Below are 25,942 nucleotides of genomic sequence, written 5' to 3' on the forward strand. Positions count from 1 at the left end.
TAACTGACAACCTGTTTTCCCACTTTGCTAAATGTACCTCATTCTTCAGGTACACATTACTTGCTACAATCTTCACTCATATACCGGTACCTTGTATTTTTTAAGTTATGCAGTAATGTATATTGTAAATTCTAAAGCAAAATTTAGTTAAATATTTCACTCCTAATGAAGCAGAAAAATATTTAACTTTGTTTAACATTTATGCAATTCTTTCAAAGCCTTTTTTGTCGTATTATGTACATGATATTCCTAAACCCGTAGGTCTACTATGTAGAACACAGACTGCAGAAAACACTGTAAAAATCTCAATAGTTTCAGAGAAAAATGCACTTAATTATGAAAATGTGAACTTACAGAAAACTGCATTTAAAAAGAAGGATGTATGAGTTACATACACCGTCAAATTTAAAGAGGCTGTTTAAAGGGAGTATCTGCAGAAATACCCACCAAAATATTTGCATTGCTTTAAAGAGCAAGTTTTGTACTTTTTTAAAACACAAAATAAAAAAATCGGATTTTTGACCCCTAATCACTACCTGGTTCCCTTAAGGAAATCTATGACAAACGAAAGACTGACGAATCTAAGTATGCTCTCTACGCAAGAATAACTATTGTGGAACCACAGCATACTGCCAGAATTAAAAGACAAAATATTAGACATTTTTTGCAGAAATGAAATACACATCGAACTTATTTACAAGACAGTGAATTAATGTAAGATGTAAAAGTTCAAACATAGCAATTACTGCATTTCCTTTTGCTAAAGTATTTTTTTTAGAATCTGTATAGCTAATGGAATTCCATTACCAGTAACGAAATAATTATAACAATATTCATAACAATAAAAACTCTTCGTTTTTTTTCGCGTGCTACCATTGGTCAGAGATCCATTCTTCCATTAATTTACCTACAAAAATAGTGCACAAATTTTTTGCTTGTTCTTTTAGTGAATCGCGTAGAAATGATTAAACAGAAAGATAAAGTAGTCATGTTGTTGAAGGTCTTGTTATGCAAATTAAAATAATTCGAATTCCAAAACTTCATGTGGAGGGCATCGGGAAGAAGTGAACTCTTGTTGGTTTTCTTAAGGAAGTGACTCTCTCCGATACCTACTGTGTTGTTTTGAATTCAACCCGTGGGATAAGTTGTGTGAGAGACAATGGTCCATCAACACCAAAGAAACGCGGAAACGGCTTCACCTAGGCCAGAGTTGCGTAAACCGCGACATTCACAGGCACAAACAGTTAATAAAATGCGATGGACCAACTCCCGAATACCTGGCATTTGCATAACTCGTACAACACGCTCAACTTGAAGGTAATAATATTTCTAATCACTTGGTTAAGAGGTCTACAGAAAAATATAATTTTAATTGGTTGATAAATCATAAGTAAAAATCATTTCATTTAGTTTCATTTAACATCTTATTTAATTTTGTATTCCTTTCTGAGGTACCAACTATTACGGATTTTCCCTGCCCCCACTACTACGATATTACGGCCAAAGGGGAAATTATTATAGAAAAACAAAATTTTCGTGGAAAAGAGAAAAAAATGTGTAAAGATAGTTCCAATTGAGGATAAATTTTTTTAAGCGTGCAGAAATTTTTAGAAAAAGTTTTGTATATTACAGAATGTTTTATTTCTGAATGAGATGTGCCATAAATTTATATGCATTACTATTACATGTCAATTGCTTAAAGAAAAAACAAAATAAAATTGTAAACGTCTTACACGGATACAATGAAAAAAACAATTGCCTTAATTTGCAAAAAAGAAAAAAAAATCATTGATTTGACAAAACAAAACATAAACACATTCCGTGATATTTTTTTTTTTTCTTTGCCGAAACCCAAACGACGTCTGATTTCTTATTTTCTACCACGTCTCTATATTTGTAAGAAAGTCCTTTGATGTAGACAAACACCTTCATATGCGATTCCTTCGATTTCAGTGGATGTTTTTGAAAACAACAGGTCTGAAACGAAAAGTCAGCAATTAATGATTTTCGAACTTCCCGGATGGAGCAGCTGTAGGCTGGAAGCACTACGTCATTATATGATGACGGCGAACACCAAGTTCAATTATTTTTTACCTACCGTACAATTGACTTTGTTAAGGGAGGGACAAGTATTGCCTCTGAATACGGATGCGGGACTTTATATGACCCAACTTCTGACTTGAAGTCAAGACGAAGTGAATTTGAAGTTACGTCACAGTCTAGTATATACAGTCACGAAGCTTGAGTTGTGAGGGTGCTAGGAACAATAGACTGTGCCGGTACTATTTCGCATTGTCTGTAATGAGGCGATATTAGCGATCCTAGTGGTTAGCAACTATCTGGATGCATATTTACTACGTATTGAGCTTCGTGACTGTATATACTAGACTGTGGTGACGTTCTAAGTGTGCCTTACAGTGACCTGTCCAACGGAAAGAGTCTTCAGTGTTGTAAGAAAATATTAAACAGAATTCAGGTGTACTGGAATCACTTCTGATCCAGAAGATCAAGATGACATCACGATGATAAGTATGCTTCAAAAATAAATTTTCAGAAAACAGCTGATAGAAGCAGAACATTCCAAAAATTATTATTATTATTATTATTATTATTATTATTATTATTATTATTATTATTATTATTATTATTTATTTATTTTTTATTTATTTATTTTTTTTTTTGCAGAAGTGACAGGTAACACTTGTAATTATAAAACATGCTTTACATCTGAATTTACCAGAAAGGGGTGGGGAATGCGTATTATGGGATTGCTATAATATCGCACTTGCAAGGTTGGCGCCTATGCCCTTTACTGGTCTTAAAGACTATCTGCAACTTAATTTATTGCTATTAGTTTTTTAGCCTACTTTCGTCTCTAACCTATACGGTACAAAAACACTGGAGCTGCTAATACTGTATACAATTTCAGTTTTATTTCTTACTGTTTTTTTACATGAAGTTTTTTGTATTATGTAAACAAATTGTTCGAAAGAAGAAAAATGAAATAGAAAAATATTGTAATGTTGCAGGGCGGCAAACCCAACAACAGAAGCTTGAAGGAGCGTCTATCAGAAATGGCGAAAGAGTTTGGGGCGACGAGTTTCGAGGAGACATCGGAGGAGATGGCATCAGGTGAAGTCGAAGGAGCATCCTTGGCACCGAAGCAACACGTCAAGAGGCTGGTCTCGGCGGAGCAGAAGGCCGAACTTCAGGAGTATCAAGGTATAACAATTAAATGTATCGTAAGTATTATAAATAGACTACTGGTGTATTACAGATATCTTTTTATTACGGTGATCCTACTGTGCACTCATAACGCTGGTCTACAACAATTTTTTTTCATGCTTTTCTAATTTTTCCATCTGGAGATATGTAATATGAATGCCCTAAATTCAAATCTGGTTTCTTTTCTCTATCGGGCTAGGTTTTTTTAACAATATCAAAAGAAATATAGTAATGTAGACCTACTTAAAATGTTAATGAAATATTATAACTATAGGCATCCAACAAGGAAAACTCAGTGCGCAGATGACGTATGCTCCCGTTTCCAGCATGCTCTCACGTCTACTGCAGGGGGGTAAGAGGGATATAGCATGCGCGCCGCGAGGAGTTAGAGCTGAGTTTTGCTTGTAGGATATCTATATTAAGGACTTAGAGCTGAGGCAAAACTTTTCCTGTGTGTTTAATTTTGACTTAAATATGAATAAATAAGTTGAAATATGAGAGCTATGTTTCAATAATTGTGAATTTCAAAACTTAGTTCACACTTACAGAGAAGAAAACTTAATTTTTTCCGAATCCCTGATGTGTTCATCACTAGTGTCTCTTTACAAACACCAACAAACCACCGGCGTAGCTCTGTCGGCTAAGGTGCTTGCCTGCTGATCCGGAGTTGCGTTCGGACGCGGGTTCGATTCCCGCTTGGGCTGATTACCTGGTTGGGTTTTTTCCGAGGTTTTCCCCAACCGTAAGTCAAATGTAAGTAATCTGCGGCGAATCCTCTGCCTCATGTCGCCAAATTCCATCTTGCTATCACCAATCCAATCGACGCTAAATAACCTCGTAGTTGATACAGCGTCGTTAAATAACCAAGTAAAAAAAGAAAAACACCAACAATAATCTGCCATCATTGACACATCCCAATGGCTTTGATAGCGGGTTTCCATTGTTTTGATGTCTTTATGAAACCGTTCACCTTGTTCTTCACTCACTGCATCAAGATTTGCAAGAAAGTAATCAATATGGCTGTTGAGAAAATGCACTTCAACACTAATTCTGCACCCTACGTTTTTAATGTTTTGTAATATTTCCTCCACAATTTCCTTATAGTTCTCAGATTTCTTGTTGCCCAGAAAGGTTTCTGTCACTTTTCTGTATGCTAACCATGCTGACTTCTCTAACTTGGACATCGATTGAGGGAAGGTTTCATTCTGAATAAGCTCACGAATTTGGGGACCATTGAAAATGCCAGCTGCTATCTTAGTTTCAGTTTTCTGAGGGAAATTTGCAAGAAGAAAGTTGAAACAATCACTGTCCTTATTCAGAGCAGTTACAAATTGTTTCATGAGACTTCCATTTGCCATAAACCCACTGTCTTATATTTTTAGCACACAAAAAACATACTGTACCGGTACATAATGGGGAGGCCACTGTTTCTCCAAATCACCAACTGGCATGCCAAATTAAGCTTTATATGCATTTTTTGTAAAAGTCTGTCATATTTATTCTCTGCTTTTATGGAGTATAGCTATACAGTAGGTCTATATGCCACACATATAGCAAAACGAATCAGGGCTATTTATGCACAAACAACAATGGGACATTTCACGCGCACATTCGAACTCACTGGAATTCAAAAGAACAAAACTCGACTGACTGGAGCCAGGTCATTGAAAAAACTAAAATATTTTTTAGAAATCACTGTTTTACAGCGAGAATATTCCAACTCTCTCTTCTGTTATGGAGAATAAAGAGAAGTGATGTACCAGTAATAAAAGCAAGATGCTGGGCTCTGGTCGGTAATTCGTCAACTACCTGCGGAAACAAGTAGAAAGCAGGGAACCCACGGGTGGGAAGGGACTTAAGAGAAAATTGTGAACCATTTGTATTATGTTTAAATCTCTCAGAAAATTTATTTTATGTATTTGCTTAACGAAGAAAAATTAAAACTAGTATTTTCTATAATACCAATTTCTGAAAAACTTTAGCCCGATGAAACAAAACTAAGGCTGGTTTGAGAGCTTCCATGTGGTAAGGAATCAGAAAATATGAACAGTTTTCATTCAGAAAAAATTGTGTAATTATTGGCATTAACCATTGGATGTACTCTTATTATAAAGGAAGGGATGTGAAGACATGCTATGCTATCAGGCGAAAGATAGCCTACGTATTAAGTTTTCATGGAGTATTCAGATGGACTTGAATACATTTACCGTAGGCAAATTGAAACTTTCATGAAAACGGAGATTCAAAATGATCTGAGTCTCAAGGTCGATACACCTAAAAATTGGGATCAGATCAACCGGATCGTATTAATGATTTAGTAGAGTATTGTGATAATGTAAATGCTAATTCTCTCTTTTTGCTGATGATACTAAATGTGTTAATCTTGGGCAAGATTAAACAGCAGCTTCAAGCAAACATGAAATTTATTACAGAATAGGTAACGGGATGGTTTGAGGAAAATAGGTTACTATTCAATAAAAGTAAAAGCATTGCAATTGGATTTCATCACAAAATGAATAGAAACGTAGACTTTCCAGATCTTTATTTAGGAAGCGATCTAATAACATAGATATATGCAATGAATATAAAATTTCTTGGCGTGTTTATAAAATAATAATCTTGGTTGGGGATCACATCTTGACTGTTTATCAACAAAAACCATGTCAGATATGCTTTGCAATTTACACCCTCATATCATACCTAGGTACTTATAATTTCTAATTTTGCTTACTTTAATTCTTTATTGTCATATGGTATAATTTTTTGGGGAAAATCTAATCATTGTTCCAGAATATTTCAGATTCAAAAGAAAGCCATAAAAATTATGTTAGATCTTCCCAGCTACAGAAGCTGTAGATTTTTTTTCAAAATTCTAAACATTCTCACTGTACCATGCATTTACATATACGAGATTTTGATGTGTCCACAAACAACTCCACAATTTTACCAGAAATGAACGCATTCACTATCATATTACAATAAAAAAGTCTAATTTGCATCTGTTTGGACACAAAAGTTCCCTTTTTGAAAAAAATTTTTTATTACAATGGCAGATTTCTATTTAATAAATTACCTGAGACTATTAAAAACTTAAATGCAGATGTTAAATTCAAGAAAGAATTAAAGAAATTTCTTATGGATGGTTGTCTTTATTCAGTACAAGAATATCATCAGGGATACCTGGCCCGTAACAATTTTTCCCTTGAAATTATTTGCATTATATATTCGTTATTGTAGGTACGTTAAGAGAAAGCCACAATTTAAGTCACACAGAATTGTGTGCACTCAAAGTTGGGTTCTGGCGTCTTGTCAGCCCATTTGAGTTGTGTGGATATAAAGGGAAGAACTGTGACGGTGTCGTGTATAGTTCCTGGAGTAGCTCAGTCAATAGAGCATTCGTGCGCTAAGCAAAGGGTCCTGGGATCAATACCTTGCCTCGGAACAATTTTTCCCTTGAAATTATTAATTTTAAAATAAACCAAAAATTAGAGTAAATGTAATGAGAAATGACGTCAAAACAGAAAGTCAAACAGTTCTAAATCTAATTAAAAAAATACAATCTCGTGGAAATAGATGATGCAAAGGGATCAATATCAACAACAACATCTCCAGCAATATTTTTATGAGGCAGAATTATTAATGCAGACGTCTTTTATAACTAAAAAATATAGTATAATAAAATACAAGTTCAGAAGAAGATTTTGTGTTTTTCTGATTTGTATTATTCATAAAAGAAATTTACTTTTAAGATATTACTTCATACATTCATTAAATAGGCTCTTGGTGATCTGTTTCGTGAATAAATTAATATTGAGAGTCAAACATTTTAGAGATACTTCTAGTCTGTCTTCCTTGGAAGTAGAGATAAAAAAGCATGTCTTCACTAATAAAAAAACGTTTGCCCTGTGTGCCTGGATAGTTGCTTCATATTCAGGCATTGCCCTGTCCTCTGGGGTAGAGCTCGACTAACAGACTAATTCAATTACTTGTTGGCTTTAGAAATATATATTTTAATACTTTACAGGTGTGATGGGAAGACCAGGTGTGGACTTCCCTGTACTACCTAGCATCCCTAAAACAGGCTTCAGCTGTCGCCAAGTGAAGAGTTCCGGCTATTATGCAGATCTGGACACTGACTGTCAGGTATTCTAAACACATCACATTAATTAATTTAATACAAATAATCACGTCATTACTGCAAAATATTCTTCATACTCTCTTGTCACGAAGATTAGCCACTTGTAAAGTGACTTATGGTCACTCAGCTAAACAGGTCTAACCATAATTGCCATACTTGATAGCGCTAGCCATAGAAATTGAAGACATACATGATTCATTTTTATTTTTAAATAGATTGTACGATCCTTAATGAAGGGAAATACATGTTTTTAATCAAAATACCTTTGTATTGCAAGTAATGTGTTAAGAATAAGTAAAAGCATTAGACAAGGGTGCTCAATGTCTCACATTCTTTTTAATGTTTATGTTAATGACCATTTTCCTGAAATGGAAACAAAATTTTAATAAAGGAATAGAATTAATGAACAAAGACAAATAAATATTTTATTGTATACCGATGATTTAGGAATTATTCAGGGAAACGAAGATGATCTACAAAGATCTTCACATCATTTAAATCAAATATGTAAACAGTAGGCATAGTGTTTTCATATTTCCAAAGAAAATACAAAGATAATGGCATTTTTGGGCAAAAATCAGTTCAGATCCAAAATACAAATAGTACGATACTTGATAATATCCCCTTGGAACAAGTATCTCATTTTAAATTCTTGAGATCAATCAGTCTTCTTAATGTATCCAGCTGTTTGCTGACAACATAAAGTCCACTGTAGTCTTTTCAGTTCTTGTTTTTCATGAGAAATGAGGGGTACTTTGATCAGTGTTCATTATAGATGCCTGTTGCTAGTAGCCAGAGTTGGGGTGTAGTCAACATATACTGCAGAGCTGTGTCTTCTGCAACTGGTACTGATGATTTTAATTTACTTCATTTGTGATTTATGGATGGACAGTATAGAAGAATATGTTCCAGATCTTCATCATGATTATTACATCACAGACAAGTAGGAGTATCAGAAAGGCGAAATTGATGTAGGTACTTGAGATGTGAAATAGATTTTCACCTTGAAAGAGAGAAAAATATAATATTATCAAAATGCCAAGCAATGTGTGAAACAATCTACAAAACGCTGAAAAATAAAATAAGAAAGGACGCTAGAATTAAATTTTATAAAACTATGGCTAAACCTATATTAATGCAACAGATCTGAGACATAGATACAGACAAGAATAAAATAAGAGCATCAGAGATGAAATTCTTAAGAAAAACAAAAGGATGCACTTTATTAGACCACATAAATAACGAAATAATCAGAGAAGAATTGAAAGTAAATGCAATAAATGAAGACATAGCACAACATAGATTTAAATGGCTGCAACATTTAGAGTATGGTTACCAGATTTGTTTGACAATTTCCGGGGACAGATATCAGCATATAAAAAAATACTTTTAACAATAGTTCTAAGATTGCCATTCACTTACATTGGTTTATACAATTTAAAGAATTGAAATACTGGTACTTATTCTATTTACAGACTAAACCGTTGTTTTTTTAGAAGAGTGAATTAAGTACGTTTTCTCTAGATCCTAATTTTTCATAAAATTCCTGACATATCATATATTTAAGTTGGTTAAGATAGCAAACTTTGCAAGAAAAGTTTCTAAACTCATTTTGGATTTTTCGGATGTCCACATCATACTCATTAAAGAAACTCTTTCCACTGAAGCATTACTTCCAGAACACAGAGATAGTTCAATCAATTTCTGAAGTTGAGCACAAGGAATCATATTCTCAGAAAAAAAATATATAAAATAAAAATTCCAATGAATTTAAATACTATTATAGTCACAATCATGCCATGGTATGAAGAAAAATTTCACAACCTCAAGCGGGAATCGAACCTGCGACTTTCTGTTCTCCGGTCAGGCGCTCTACGACTGAGCTATCGAGTTCGTCTCACGCCAAACGCTTGGAATTATCCTTTCATAATAGCGACTCTGTTATAGAGTACTGTCCATAGCGTCTGATCTAGTCAGCACTGCTTATGGGTTGAAAGAAACTTTACAAATGTGATCTCCATGGCATGATTGTGACTATAATAGTATTTAAATTCATTAATATGTCACATCAACGGACGTGTATACGTCACCAAACATCGTAAGATGGAGATTATAAAAATTCCACTTCATTTTGAGCAAAGACTAACATTTTATTCTTCCTACTTTGTAATTTTCTCTAAAGTCACATATTTTTCCAAGCAAGAAATTTCATCAAATAAATTATCTTCGGAGTATGTATGATAAGTCTTTCTTGTGTTAAATTTTAACGTACCTTGTTAACATGTTTCGACCTATTATCATACAAGGTACGTTAAAATTTAACACAAGAAAGACTTATCATACATATTCCGAATTGATACAGTGTTAAAAGTTGTGTAATCAAGATGTATAAATTATCTTCATCCGGGGTTAAGCCCATTTACATTTGAAGAAAAATAACGGACTGTTCTTCAAATTTGTCTCTTTTAGAGGAGAGTCCAGTAATATAAATAAATTTCATAAAATTAATGAGAGACACTGAGAATGCTGTTGTGAAATAAGTACCACTTCTTCTAAACATATCCAAAAGCTGCTTAATTGATGGTGGAATAAATTTATATTTTTTCCTGGAATTCAATTTTTTATTAACTTCGATAACAGTGGAAGACTTGACTGCAGTTACGTCCTTACCTTCAGTTTTGATTATGACATCATGAAAAAGCAGCAAAGTTGCATTAGCAAAATTTAATACAGATCATTAAACCATAACAAGGAATATGTAGGAAAATATTATTAAATCCGGGGACATTCTGGAGACGAATTTTATCCTGAGACAAAAAACAAAATTCGAGGGCTATCCTTGGGGAAACGGCGACGTCTGGTAAACTTAAGGTATGCTTGACCCTTGAAATGACTGTTTTGGTCAAATTTTGGGTTTTTCAATTTTGATATTTTCCAATTCCTTGTTATTTCTACTTTACAAATATATATAGTTTATATATGATGTCTTGCTTCAATTGCCCAATATTAGCATTTTTCTAACCGGAAGCAGTCATTCCTTCAACTGGAAGTTACTGTCTGCAAGTGCATGACTGTCATTTTCAGGTTCTTTCTGTGACAAATAAGTTAAATTTGGCGCTATTTGTTTAGAATTAATATTTCTTATACTATAAAGTTACTATTTCTTCCACTAGATGATAATGTTCTTAATCTATCCAAAGTTTGTTTCTCATTTTCTCATTTATTGATTTTTATGCACTTGTTTCATTTCCAAAAATAATAACACCCATTAAACAGCGTTTTAAATGACTGTGTTATATATCAAATTAAAGGAAATTAAATACCAGTACTCTGTGTTCTGAATCAAAGAAAATTTAGAAAACTGCATAACCAAAAATTTTGTGAAATAAAAAAAAAATATTGAAAAAAATTCAAGAAAATTCAAATTTCAAAATATATATTGCATAACGTTCTGAGATTCCAAACATTCAATACATATTTAGGAATGTTCTGAATCAAAGAAAATCTGTTCAAAATAATTCCTTAAGAAGTTACAATGTTTTAAAAAATGTAAATTTATTTTGTAAAATAATTTTTTAAGCTGCTACTGAAATATATTTTTTTTAATTTTCTATCACAGAACACTTAGTATTGGTCCACCAATGAATCAGTAAAAGTTTGAAAAAGATTGCTGAATAATTGAAGATTTTTATTCAAAAGGGTCATGAATATCTTAATTTAGATAGGATGTATAGCACAAGACTTAAAAAAACAAATCTACAATTTTATTACAGTCCTATCGGTAAAAGAGTTATAGGCAGACCATACAGAAGATGGAAGGGTTATTGTGATATCGGAACAGACAATGATGTCTAAATCATGGAGTGATGATGATTTATTATTATTATTATTATTATTATTATTATTATTATTATTATTATTATTATTATTATTATTATTTCTGTGGGACATCTAAAAAAAAATGTTACATCACAACACGCATTTAGCTTTTTGTAGGCACAGACAAGGAAACCAATAAAATCCATGGTTCAGGCTATACGCTCTGTCCGATTTTCAGTGGCAGCTCGTGATCATTTTTGTTGGTGAGGCCCGATATTTCACAAATGTTGCAGTCACTGCCTGCTGGATCACATCCTTTGGCTGCGTAACTGCCTGCTGGATCACATCCTTTGGCTGCGTAACTGCCTGCTCATTCCTCTTCCTTAGCATTGAGTTTCGCTTGGACATTATTGTCCAGTTTCGACACTAGAGAGCAGCAAGTAACTGCCGTTGAATTGGCTGTACTAAATGTGTAGAATTAATTATACTGTCTTATTTGACATCTTAGAAGTAATTACAGTGTTTGTCAGTTATTGTTTATTAATGATATGATTTTCTTCTTTAAAATACATTGGAAGAAAGGAACATTCGGTTTGAAATACATTTAATTTTGTGAGATATAAAACTTGGTTTCCTGAAATAACAATATTAATTATAATATATTTGCAATGGTGTCTTGTTGTGTCCCTTTCTGCAAAGCGCACAGAGGAAAATTGAAATTCAGAAGATTATCATTTCATGAATTTCTATCTAATAGTGAGCTGCGGGAAAAGTGGCTAAAGATTAAATATTATATCAAGAGAAGGTGACAAAAGAGGAAGTAAGTGGATTCCTTCTGATGGTTCATGTGTGTGTAGTTTACACTTCAAACAAGAAGATTTTAAAGAAGATACAAAATATAGGAAACTGAAAAATTTGTCGATACCAAGTATATTTCCTGGATATCCTTCATACAAGAAACCTTCTAACAAGAGGAAGAGAAAAGTCAGAAAATCAAGTTCATCATTCTCCGAGAAGAACAACGTCTCAAGATTGGCTGCACAATGTCAGGAGGACATTGAAGCCGAATATCGTGAGAAAGACATAGAAGGCGAAATTATAAAAGACCAAGGCAGATGTAAACGTATATTCCAGACATATTGCTGTTCAAGTAAATACTGTAAGATTAAGTGAACTGGAATATCATAAAAATTTAAATAAAAATCTCCGAGCGAAAGTATACAGACTCGAAAACAAAATTGTGGAAATGGAGAAGGAACTTCAAGAGGCGAAGGAAGAAATTAATAGCTATACTGAGAGAAAGTCAGTAAAAGGTAAAAGGTAAAGGTACCCCTGTAATATGCCATGAAGGCACTTAGGGACAATGGAGGTATAGCCCCATGGTTTCTATGACCTCGGCACTAGAATGAGGTGGTGTGGTCGGCACCACGCTCTTATCACATTTTACCCCCGGGAAATACCTGTTAATCAATTTTATAGGAGGATGAGTGAACCTCAGATCCGTTCTGAAAGTTTGGCAACAAGAACAAATCCTGTCACCACCTGGGATCGAACCCCGGACCTTCTAGCCCGTAGCCAGTTGCTCTACCAACTGAGCTACCTGAGAGAAAGTCAGTAGATAACATAAAGAAATCAGCACATGATGGCTACAAAATGGCTGCATATATATACTGGATCAAATTAGAAATTAAAAAAAAAAATGGTCCAAAATGGTCCGAGCCAATTATTTGGTACTGCTTATGTTGGCGAATATCGTCTCCTAAAGGCTACGACTTTGGAAGAAATTTGAAATTAATACAAGCACCGTCGCACAGCATATTAGATAGGTATATGGGCTCAACGGAATATGGCGTTGGTGTTTCCCCTTTAATTAAACAGACACTTAAGTTAGAAGCCACAAAATTGAATGAAATTGAGAAAGTAGTTTCTCTTATATGCGATGAAATGGCAATAAAAGAAAGCTTGCTTTATAATAAAGAAAAGGATAAAATGTCTGGTTTAGTCGAAGCTGAAGGAGTTTATAATAAAGAAATAGGAATAAATCCCGTCTTAGCCAACAAACTTCTGTGTTTAGTTATTCATGGATTATCTACCAAGTACACAATACCGGCAGCATATTTCATGGTACGAAATTTGCAAGGAAATGATCTGCTCTTATTAGTTCAGCAAGTGTTGAAAGCTGTAAAGACTGTGGATTTCATGTGCTTCGGCTTGTAAGTGATAACCATAGAACTAATAGTTCAACTAATACTGCTATGTTTAAAGGTTTAGGCGGCAGAGATCTACAGCCTTGCGTAGTACACCCATGTAACTTGCAACATAATTTATATTTAAGTTTTGATTACTGTCACATCATCAAAAACCTCCGTTCACAATTTCTAGACCAGGATATAGCAGACAGAGAAGGAATGATCAGTCCAAAATTCATCAAGGAAATATACAGGATACAAAAGGACTTAGCTGTGAAACCCATTCGATTTCTAATGAGGAAGCATGTCGAACCCAGTTCCTTTGAGAAAATGAACGTTCTTTATGCTGTACAGACATTTTCACTGGAAGTTACAAGCACTTTGGACTATATGAAGGACAATCATATAGGCCTACGTCTGACATCTCGGGTAAATTTTTCAGAAGCAGGACCAACAATAAGTTTCATGAAAAATGTGTACAAATTTTTTACTGTACACGACATAAGCGATAAATGATCTGTTTACAGTATTTTACTCGGCATTTCTTTTCGGGGACAGGGGAGAATTTTTTAATGAGCGCAAAATTTATCATACTTCAAATGGGCCTTTTATATATGGGGAAGTTACTTTCTGGCAATACTGAACTTAATAAAATAGTAGACCAAGTGTCCATATAACAATTTCATGGATTGGAAGATACTGCAGGAAGATACCACATACTGTCGTTAATTCAAACCGTGATTTCCAATGATCTCGTAGCTCGGTTAAAGAAGCGTATATTTTTTTGTAAATATGTTTAAACTTGTTGAAATATTTTATATAAGTTTCAAATATTATTTTTATTACGTTAATTGATTTTAATAATAATTTTAGTAAACGCCTAAAGCAAGTATAGGCCTACTTGTTTGGATGTAGTATTGCTTAGAAAAAAAATTAAGTTTTAATTTCAGTATTAATAGTATTACATATTAAGCATTGCGGAAGGATTCGGACACGCTGGGCCATCGTTTCCATAAGCCCTTGTCTCTTCTGGTACCTAAGACTTCGTAATAATAGTTATTTTAGGATACTTTGCATATACTGATAATGTTAATAATGGTGGGCACTACCTGCCACCTAGCGGCAAAATAACTTTTTTCAAGACTCGCACATAAGCGTTGATTGAGCAGGCAGTGTAAACAGCCATAGGATGTGATCCAGCAGGCAGTGGTTGCACAGTACACATTAAATAATGCATCAAGATTTTTTATTTTATTTTAGTTAATTGTTTCTGCTTAAAAATTAGTTCAGCATAAAACAAATGAAACTACCAACTACATAATAACACAAATTCAACGCTGACTCTATTCTTGAAGTTCGGAATTTTATGGAAATGCTCCTTATGAATAGAACAGAAAGCCAACGAATTCAGCCTATCTCGACCCATGGTATTTCTGAGAAACTCCATCCTGACTCAGCTGTTGAAACAGATGTTTTTAGTGTGATTCCAAGGGCTTTGCTCACTTCAGAGAATGAATCTTCAAATGAATAATCCATAAAAAAGTGAACAAATCACATACAGGGGAAATGTCTTTAAATGTATTATTTCGATAAATCACTGATAATTAATTAATACATTTTTCTTTCGAAATTAATGGACTGTAATTTTTTATGAAAATATTAGCCAGGTCGGTGGGGAACTTATCTCTGTATGAAGCAAATTTTTTTGGGTCAAGTAGGCTATATTCATGTTGCCAAATATATGTGACTATAGGAAACGTCCATTGAATTAGTTGATAATGATATCGCATACTTCTTTGGCATCTGCTGACAAATTTACTTGCCTACTGAGTTTCAGCCTTTTTCTTGGAGGAAACGAACCTTCTTCTTCATCATCGACATTTATTTCATATCTGTTAGTGTTCTCTCTTACAGCTGACTAAGAATGATTTAATGCGTCAGATGGTATGCTCAATCTATTTGCAGTTTGCATCTGTATTATATTGTATAATATATCAATATGTTTCATCAAGTTATGAAAGAAATTTAGAAAAAACAAAAATTCATTATTATTTAACAAGTCACTGTTATATCATCTCATTCATTTGAGTCATCTCCCTCTTCAATCCTTTCGAAGCATTTCAGTAGCTCTGCTTTATTTCCTTTAGCGGAGGATACAACTTGGAACTGAAATTTCCATCACGTTGCTGAAATGGTTGGTGTGCGTTTACTCGACACAGATCGCAGTAGGTCACTGCATTTAGGTGAAGTGGAGAAGAATGCTATGAACCCAGTAATATTTGCAAAAAACAACTTCATCGATTTAATGCGTTTTGAACATGCACTTTTCATAACTAAATTAAGTTGGTGGACGTAGCAGTGAACAAATTTCACATAAGGAAATGTTTTCTGCATCAAAGTCTGGATCCCAACCTGGTTTCCACTCATTACTGCAGCATCATCATATACTTCACTATGAATTTATTTTCTAAATTGAAAGGTTATAGACTTTGTTTTAGAACCTCGCTCAGACTGTTAGCTGTGCAATTGTTTACCTCTTTGAAAGAAAGAAATCATTCCACAGGTTTACAACCTTTTATGTAGGCTACCTCAAAATAATAACAAATTGGCTTTTGCAGGTTATGTCTGTTGTTTCGTAGGCCTGCACAGCAACAAAATCTGTAGAATTAATGTCCTGCTTCAGATCTTTAATGTATACTTCATACATACTGTATAATAATCATTTTGTATAGTGTGTGAAGTATATTTAAAAACAAAAGTACTATTTAAGTGTTCATACAATACATTATCAAGACTGGCAAGTAAAGATAACAAGTCTAACAAATTTCCCCGATTTATCGATCCCTGATTATCGTTATGACACCTCATTGATAATTTGTGAGTTCCGCAAAATACTAAAGAATCAAGTATTCTCCCTAGTACATACCTGTTTTTTGTGACCTGTTCGTTGTGTTTCTGGATTGAAATTTTGACCACAGAATCAATTTATGCTGCGATATATATACTGTCCCAAATATTTTAAATTTACAAGCATTTTCTAGAATTAAACTCACTGCTTCTCACAGAACAACAAATATTTGCGACAGTTTCTTTCGTCTGTCAGGCGGGCCAGCTTGGACAGGCCCCAAACGAAGCATATACTCATAACGGTAACCAACTTCGTAACACTTCGTGAATTTCCGTTGGTAGCGAATGCGACACTGCACACCGCGCACCATGACAGTTGAGCGCTAAAGTGATTCAAGTTGTGGGGCCCTTTGACGCAGGCCCAAGTTCACAATATTTAGAGTCATACAATCTTTGACGTTTTACTGACACACATCGTGTAATGTGACGAAATTTACTGAAACAATTATGAATCCAGTACGCCGTCCTGTACAAAATTTACGTATTTTAAATGCGAAAAAAAATTTATGTGGGTCGAAATATTGGTGGGGCACGGCCTTAGTTGCCCCTAAGGACTGGCCGCCCCTGCTGATTTTATTATTGGCTGCATTAGATGTTTCTTTCACGGCATCAAGGCCATGAGATAAGCATTGGCATGGGCCCGCCTTCAAACATTAATTCTGTCTAATGTTATAATATAACCAAAAGTTGCCAGTAGAGAAAAAGATGAGGATTATGTCAGGAACAATTGCAAAAGTGACAATTTTCAAATTAATTGTTTATAATAATAATTCTTTATCCCCTGATTGAGGTTCTGGCTAATATGTAGGCCTACATCTATTATAATAGATAATTATCAGGCAGTAGGCCTACATTTCACTTGACAATATGTGTCTGAGGAAGAACAATAATATTGTTTATATGCATCTGAAGTCTGTATGCTTCTGAAGTCTGACTAGTGTAATATGTAGCTAGTTGGCGATGTATGCAATGGAGGGGGAAAGGAACTGGCCACCCTATCCCATTAACTCCTGGCCTAATTGCCTCACAAGTGGTGCCTTCTTGATATCACTTGTGAGGTTCATCTGTCTGCGGACACTTGACTAAACAACAATACAATTCTTGATGTATATAATTATTATTGGTAATAATCATGCAATTTCTACATCAATCTCAACACCATCTGTATATATCACAAATTCCATTTGAAAATCTGGGTTGTCAGGTTCCTAAATATGCCTTAACTTTATGTGTTTCGATGCATTAACAATGTTAAGCTTATTAATAAATTTTCACTTACATTTTTAACTATTTATAAATACAAACAGATTCAAACAATGGCTGCATTCAGCTGGGACAGCACTGGGGTAGCGATTCATTTTTGCTGAGTTACAGCAGCTGTTAGTGGCTGAACGACCAGACTGCAAAATGTCCGCTGTGTTTACAAAGAAACACGCCATTGTTCTGTCTACTCCGGCACCATTGGTTGATGTCTACCCCCTCCACTTTCGCTGGCTAGCAGCAGGCTTGCAGCGAAAAAAATTTTGCAATGAAAAATGGCAGCTGCTATTTCAGCGCTGTCGGCCAGCAAGGCGTTCAGTGCTGTCGCTATTTCTTTATAGTCTTCTTTGAAGGTTAAGTCATTACAATGCGCACTATATATTCCAGCCGAGGTTGTTAAAATCCTGAGCAAGATTTCTTCGTAAAGAAAGTAAAATCTGGGAGTCCCATATCACATATTTGTGACTGAGAGAACAAATCTTTTCCGGAAAGAGATAACTCTAGGTTAAATTTACCGACACAGAATTCAACTTTGCTACATAAAATCTGTAATCCTCTGACCAGAGGTAATGAGTTCAGTTTTCCAGTTGCCATAATTTCAGAAATGGAATTTGACTTTGTCAGGATACCAGAATTTCAAAAAGGACCTTAGCTAATCACATCTAGAAGTATTTATCTTTGGATACTGAATTTTAAAAAAATTCGCTTTGGTAGGCCTACTGTCAGAAATGTTATGCCATTATTGACTGTTGTTCTGCAAGAATGAATCCTGATCACTAGGTTAAATGAAACTCCAGTCCAAAAAAGAGGCACGGCACTTACTGATATGCAGACATTTAAGAAATGGAGAAGACAACTCTGAAAAGATTACAATACACGTGGAGAACATGAACTTTAAAAATAGAGTTTGTTGGTTTCTATACTTTCTCTTCCTTTAATGTGAATAGTATAGGTAATAAGAAGCTTGTACATGTATCTTCAGGTGAAAGAATATCAGGATATAAAAAAAAAAAAAAGATCTGTCACTCGTTGGGATCATTACAAATGGCTAAATGGACGTGTTTAAATACTTTGTGTAACATAATTTCTCTATGAATATTTATAAAATCCTGAATTTGGGAATAAAACATTAACATTACCTTCACTTGTTTAGAAATAGATAACAGCAGATCATTCCAAAGACACGCATAAATCATAAATCTTAAATGTCATGAAATGTTCAATACTAATGGACCAAAATCTTCCTTCCCCTGTTTTTGGGAGTAACATATCAATATTGAAACATATTCGGAATTTAACAGATGATTAGACCTTATTCGGTAGACGATTTACAATGTAATGTTATAAGCCATCATGGTGGACTAATGGCCAGGTTCGATCCCTAGCATACCCCCGAATTATAACTTGTACTGGGCTAGTCTGTTGTCCAGGTGTCACAGGTGTTTTCTCTGGGAGCTCCAGTTTTCCTGTGGAATCCCAATAAATCTCCATCATCTCATCTCATCGTGGGTGTAGCATAGACCAAACTCCTATGGCACAACATGGGCAATGTCTCTGTTGGTAAATTGGTCTACACAACTGGCTTCATATGGGTGAATGACGAACAATCAAATAACTGTCATTAGTATAAATATACGGTATATAAATTTTTAATTAGTAAGTAGGCCTACTGGTAGCAGAAATATTTTCTTAACAAATAAGCACTGAAAAACCTAAACAGTGGCAAGGAACCTGTATCAAGCAAAATTTGTATAGTTATTGTTTAGTCAACTGTCCGAAGACAGGCAGAATCCAATAGATTAGCAACAGGTACTATCAGGAAACACTTGCTTCTTGTTTGTGCTCCAGTTGACGTTCTATTCATGATCAGAACTAGACTTCGGAGACTGTTGAAAATGCATTCTAGTGATAAAGACTGATGCTACGATGATCTTTCCTACAATTTAAATAATATTTGTACATTTATTTTACTGGTACTGGCAGAGTTAAGGCAATAAGGCCTTCCTCTTTCACTCAACCAGTATAAAAATACGTAGCAAATATAAATAACATCAATACAATAATCATAATCATAATAATCATCATCATCATAGTTCTCCAATAGATCCCATTTCATTATGGCATTGCTGGCAATGACGTGGTTGATATTGTTGCAAAAAAAAAAAAAAAAGGTAACTGAGATCTCAGTGCGATGTACTACCTGATAAATGATAATAGATGTACTCTACATATCAACCATAATCTTAATCAGAGGTTGCATAAGCTTATTGATGTACTGTAAATAATGTTTGATCAGTGTAGGCTTGGATTCTTTATTATGGTGTAAACAGTAAAAATAGCGTCTTTTAGTGTGCCTAGTGTAAATAATTTAAATTTTCAAATATTAGTATAATTGTTAAAGTGGTCCATGTTTTGTTCTGCCCCACTTGACGAAACAAGAGTCGCATGAGCATCAGTCAAGTACTTCGCTTGCTAGATGGAATGTGACATCTACTTAAAAACTTTAGTAATACTTGAGACGTTGATATGCAAAACTTGTCTTATCCACTATAAGCGATTCTGAGAAAAATACGGAAAACCTATTACTCTTTGAAAAATTAATATTTCAGAAAGATTTTTTCACTTTTAAATAGTTTGCCCTTAAGTTATTGAAATACTTAAACCATTTAAACTTAGTACCCAAAAATAACTGAGATATATCACAAGAAAGTATGGATAAGAGAAGTTTTGCAGCCAAATTAAGGTTATAGAGAGTTTTTCAAACATATATTTGGGATAAAGGAAGTTTTGATTCGTAAAAACGTGTACCAGTAACTTACTGAACATACAAGAATTTTTAGCATTTATTATTGAAATTTGCATTTTATTAAATTTGTGTTTAAATATGATTATATAAAAGTAACATACAAAATGTACAAGTGCATTCAAAACTTTTTTTAACAGATAATCTGTTTTAATGTGAACAAAATGCACTTCATACAATGTAATCTTCAATATCAGTATGATAACAATGTTCTTCCTCATCATAGCAAGTTGTTTCACCTCCTAAATTACATTGAAAATTCATTACTTCTCTGTAATGTTGCAATTCGTCACGCATTCGCCACTCATTGCCAAAATGTTTACTTCGCAACCTATCCACATCCTTAACCCTGCGTTAGTGTGGCACCGTGTCAAAGACCGACCTTAGAATAAATTTACTGTTCTTTCCCCATCCATTCAAGGACAGGGGTTGTTCTTTTGTATATCTTTCTATTTTATTGCCCTTTACATACCAGAGCAAGGCCAGTTACAAAAGATCCCTTTTTCAAGTAAGACGAAGTGATTCGGTGTCAGAGACCGACCACACTGTTGTTGTAACTTGGAGATCGACAAGCAGATATTTATAACTTCCATATATATAAATACAATTTTATATAATAATGTTCATATTATGTTAATTTAATTACAATAACGATAATTACAAGGAGGTAAAATGTAAAATTAGCATATTAATGAAATATATTATAATAAAATAGGATATAGGCCAATCTCACGTTTATCACATTATTATTATTATTATTATTATTATTATTATTATTATTATTATTATTATTATTATTGCTATTTATATATGTAAGTTATTCTAGATGTAATGAATTATGAACAAGAAAGCCGAATTCAGAGGCTACTAGAAAGTATTCATATTCCGAACATGAACCAGTATCAAATAACAAATCAGTCGCTGAGGAAGATTATATCATAGAGGCAAGAGAAGATGATTCAGGAAGTGAACACGAGCTAGACGCTGAACATTATATTGTATTGTAGAAAAAAATACAATGCGTCCCTTTCAAATGTCCCACATTTCAATTAATCATTGCTAACAAAAATATGCGGAATTATGAAATGAGACAGGTACTAAAAGAAAGAGAAACTCAAAGAATTTTCATTGTCATACACTAATACATCCCCTACATGTATACTGTTGGTAGCACGAACATCAAGTCTGTATTCGATTTCGTTCCATGTTCTGTCCAACAAGTCCACTGATACTGTAAAACTGGAAGATCTTGTACTGGAGTCGCAAACACATGGTCTTTTACATAGCCCCAGAGAAAGAACTCCAGTGGGGTGATGTCTGGCGAGCGTGGTGGCCACCAAATTGGTCCGCCTCGTTCAATCCAGCGATCTGGGAAGGTTTCTGTTAGGGAATTCCGAACATCCAGGCTCCAGTATGAGGAGGCTCCGTCTTGTTGAAAGATTGCTTGAGGTTGCAGATCAACTACCTGGTGGTAAAAGAACTGTTCCAACATGTTTTGGTATACTGTGCCAGTTATTGACTCCTCATGGAAGAAAAAAGTACGGAAAATCCTGTACTTCATCAGACTGCATGGGCTATCCCAGACGTGTTCATGGTAGACGTGTGAGTTTTGTGTACCCCAGATCCTTACATTGTGCCGATTGACAGATCCTGATACACGAAACATTGCATCGTCTGAAAACAAAAGGTTTTAAAGAAATTGAAGGTCCCTGTCAATAAAATTCAGCATTTCAATAGCAAATGTCTGTCGTCATGGCCTGCCATCTGGTTTTAATTGTTGAATAATTTACATCTTGTAGGGTACAAACGAAGTTGCTTATGAAGCACTCAATGCACAGTTGATCTCGGCACATTGAACTGTCGGAATGAATGGCAAATTGATTTTTTAGGACTTCTCTGAAATCCTGCTCTAATTTCTTAAATTTTCTCTTCTGAGACATGTCGACGAGAACCTCCAGATTGTTTGTTCACATTTCCAGTCACCAGAAACTTCTCACACCATGTCTTAATGGTTTTCCCATCAGGCGCATTTCCTCCATATTCTCTTCTGTAATTTCTTTGCACGGGTAATTATTTATTTCGTCTCTGCATACCAGAAAAGAGTTTGTGCGCGTTGCTGTGGAGTCGTCATTTTGTTTTATGCCATTGTTGCCGAACATGTGACAGATGAATTAATTTTAAAAAAGTGAAATAATTCTTTGAGATTCTCTATCTTTTATTACCAGTCTCATTTCATAATTCTGCCGATTAATTAAAATGTGGGAGGTTTGAAAGGGACACAGTATACTATTTCAAGTTTCGTTGCCCTTACAAAATATGGAGAATGGGGCTTGAGTTAAAATCCTGAAGTGGAATGACAGATTTGAACCTAGGATCCTTTATCAAAATGTAACTAATTGAAATCTGAATCCACACAACGGAGTAGGCCCATAAATCTTTATTTTATCTAGTTACCACATACACAGAATTTAGGAAAAAATACTCATTGAAATGACAAGATTTGAAGCCAGACCTCAGGCAAAACATTCTTAACAGAATCCCCCTCTATACATTATGAAAGTCTATGAACTTCAAAATAATACTCTCACATCTCTTCACAATTTATAAGTATTTCCAGTTACAATGAATGGGATACGGAATTAAAGAATTTGTATTGCAATAACAGGCTCGAACCCAAGATCTGGTACCTACCTGTCCTTAATTTTAACCCAAGATATCTCAAAATTTAAGTCAGTTATCTTACCCACAAACATAACATGAAATAAAACTAAAAAGAAAGAATAGGATGCTGGAACGTGACCTCTTTAACTAACAAAGATCAAGAGATTTTAATAGAGATGAATAGACATAAGATAGATATCTGCGCAATATCTAAAATGAAAAAGAAGGTAAAGGTAATACTAACTATGGTGATTATATCCTGATATATAGTGGTAAGAATGAAAACGAGAGAGCTCAATCTGGTGTCGGTCTCATAATTCATAAGAGATTGGAAAGAAATATTACAGACATTAAATATGTCAATGACAGAATATTACAGGTTAGCTTGAAAATCGTTAAAGACGAATCAGCAAATATTATAAGTATATACGCTCTTGATATCAACAAATCAAAAGAGGAAAAAGAAAAATTCTATGAAGACCTACAAAAAGTATTAGGTGATATAAATATCAAGGAAGGCATTTATATCCTGGGGAATTTTAATACCAGAATCGGCAATGACACTACTTATAGCAGGAATAAAGAATAAATTTAATGACAGAACAAAAAATGAAAATGGCGATATGTTAATACAACTATGTACACAAAATGAACTACGTATTAACAACACATTTTTCACACACAAACAACAGCACAAGTACACATATGAAAACACCAGAGGGCAAAAGTCTACAATAGACTACATTATAACTAAACATGTGCATCCACAAAAAATCTTAGATGTTAGTCTTAAGCTCGGCTAATGTAGGAACACAACATAACCTTGTTTTAGGTAAATTTAGGAATATAATATGCCCACAAAAAAGAAAACCACCAGAATATATATAGAAATTCAACATTGAAAGCCTTTCCGACGACTCAATAAAATACATATATCAACGAAGATTGAAAGAGAAAATAACAAAAAATGTAATATTGAACGAAGATAACGTTGAAACTGCATGGAAGAAGATAAAGGACAACATAATCAATGTTGCAACAGAAGCAATTGGAAAAAGGAAAGTCAATATTAATAATAGAAAAAAATTTATGAAACCTTGGTTTAATGAGGAAGTAAAGAAACTGGCAACAGAAAAAAGGCAAACATACGTAGAGTATAAAAATAAAGTTAAAACTCACGAGGAGTACAAAGCAATGAGGAATGTAGCGAACAATAAAATTAAACAGATAAAACAGAACTATTGGGAGAAATTCTCAAAGGATATGGAAAAAGATCTATACGGAGGACAGAAGAAAGTTTGGAAAATGCTAAGGAACAGGAAGAAACCAATAAATGAATACTTACAAATCCCGTCAATAAGTCCAGAAGAATGGGTAACATATTTCCAAAAATTATATGATAATGGAGAAGAAGTAAATAATGAATTTATTACAACCATAGAAGAGGAAATAATACCAATACCAATGAAAGACATTCAAGATACTATAACACAACTAAAAAACAGGAAAGCACCGGGAGTGGACAATATCAGCAACGAGATGATTAAATATGGAGGAAGTCTACTAGTCGAAGAGATCCATAAACTATTTAGGAAAATTTATTCTGACATGGAAACACCAGCACAATGGAAGGAAAGCATAACAATCCCAATATTCAAGAAAGGAATTAAAACAGAACCAGAGAATTACAGAGGCATCTGTTTATTGAATTCAATTCAGAAATTACCGACAAAGATAATATACAAAGAAATTATTAAATTAGGAATCAGTGAAGGACAACAGGGATTTCGACAGAACAGATCGACGGTAGATGCTATATTCATACTGAGACAAGTAGCAGAGAAAGCAATTGAATTCAACAAACCTGCATACCTATGCTTTATCGATTTAACAAAAACATTCGATAGAATTAGAATAAAAGATGTAGTAGAAATACTAAAAAGGAAAGGAATTAGACCCAACATCATAAAACTCATTCAAGAACTTAATACAAACAACTCTACAAGGATAAAAGTAAACAACCGTTTAACAGAAAAGGTACCTATTGCAACAGGTGTAAGACAGGATGATACTCTCAGCCCGATTCTCTTCAATACTATTATGGATGAAATTATAAAAGAAACCAAAAATGCAGCCCCAGGATATAAATTAGGAAAACAGGAAATCAAAATCATATGTTATGCTGACGACGTAGTTATTTTAGCTGAACAAGAAGACGATATACAAAGATTATTATATAAGTTTCAAATAACAGCAGAACGATTTAACATGAGAATATCACTCGACAAAACCAAATCGCAAACAATTTCAAAGCAGCCGCTAAGATGCAAATTGGCAATCTATAATAAACCAGTAGAACAAGTAATTAACTTTAACTAACTAGGAACAAAAATAACAAGCAATAAGAACCTAGGCGAAGAAGTAAGGGAACAGATGATTAAAGCTAACACAATATCAGGATTTTTAAGAGACATTATTTGGAGGAATAAATTTATGACCATAGAAAGCAAAATTCGAATCTACAAGACATGTGTAAGACCAGTTTTAACGTATGCAACAGAAACCAGAGCAGAAACAAAAAGACTGAAATGATGATGATAAGAACAGAGATGAGAACGCTCAGGAGTATTATGGGTTACACAATACATGATAGACAAACAAATGAGGAAATTAGAAGTAAATGTGGAATACAAGACGTGACAAAATGGATGATAGGAAGAAGAAAAGGATGGAGAGATCACGTTTCAAGAATGACAGATGAACGACTTCCAAAAATCGTGATGGTAGGAAAACTATACACCCCAAGACCTTTGGGACGACCTCCTAAACGATGGAAAGAAAGCTGGTCACCATTATCATAATAGGCAACGTTGGAAAAGACAGGATTTAATCCTACAATACGAAGAAGAAGAAGAAGAAGAAGAAGAAGAAGAAGAAGAA

At 34.1% G+C, this 25,942-nt stretch overlaps 1 protein-coding gene across 2 annotated transcripts in view; it reads left to right on the top strand.

The window, feature by feature from the left end:
* LOC138703373 (serine-rich adhesin for platelets-like) overlaps window positions 1-25,942 on the top strand; it is a 425,014-nt gene that overhangs the window by 385,707 nt on the left and 13,365 nt on the right. For both annotated transcript variants that reach the window (XM_069831197.1, XM_069831198.1), the window contains 2 exons: window positions 3,030-3,222; window positions 7,250-7,368. In XM_069831197.1, the coding sequence (XP_069687298.1) occupies window positions 3,030-3,222; window positions 7,250-7,368 (312 nt within the window). The remainder of the gene's footprint in view (window positions 1-3,029; window positions 3,223-7,249; window positions 7,369-25,942) is intronic.

This window comes from Periplaneta americana, chromosome 7 (assembly GCF_040183065.1).
Source record: "Periplaneta americana isolate PAMFEO1 chromosome 7, P.americana_PAMFEO1_priV1, whole genome shotgun sequence".
In the NCBI taxonomy this organism is placed as follows: Eukaryota; Metazoa; Arthropoda; class Insecta; order Blattodea; family Blattidae; genus Periplaneta; species Periplaneta americana.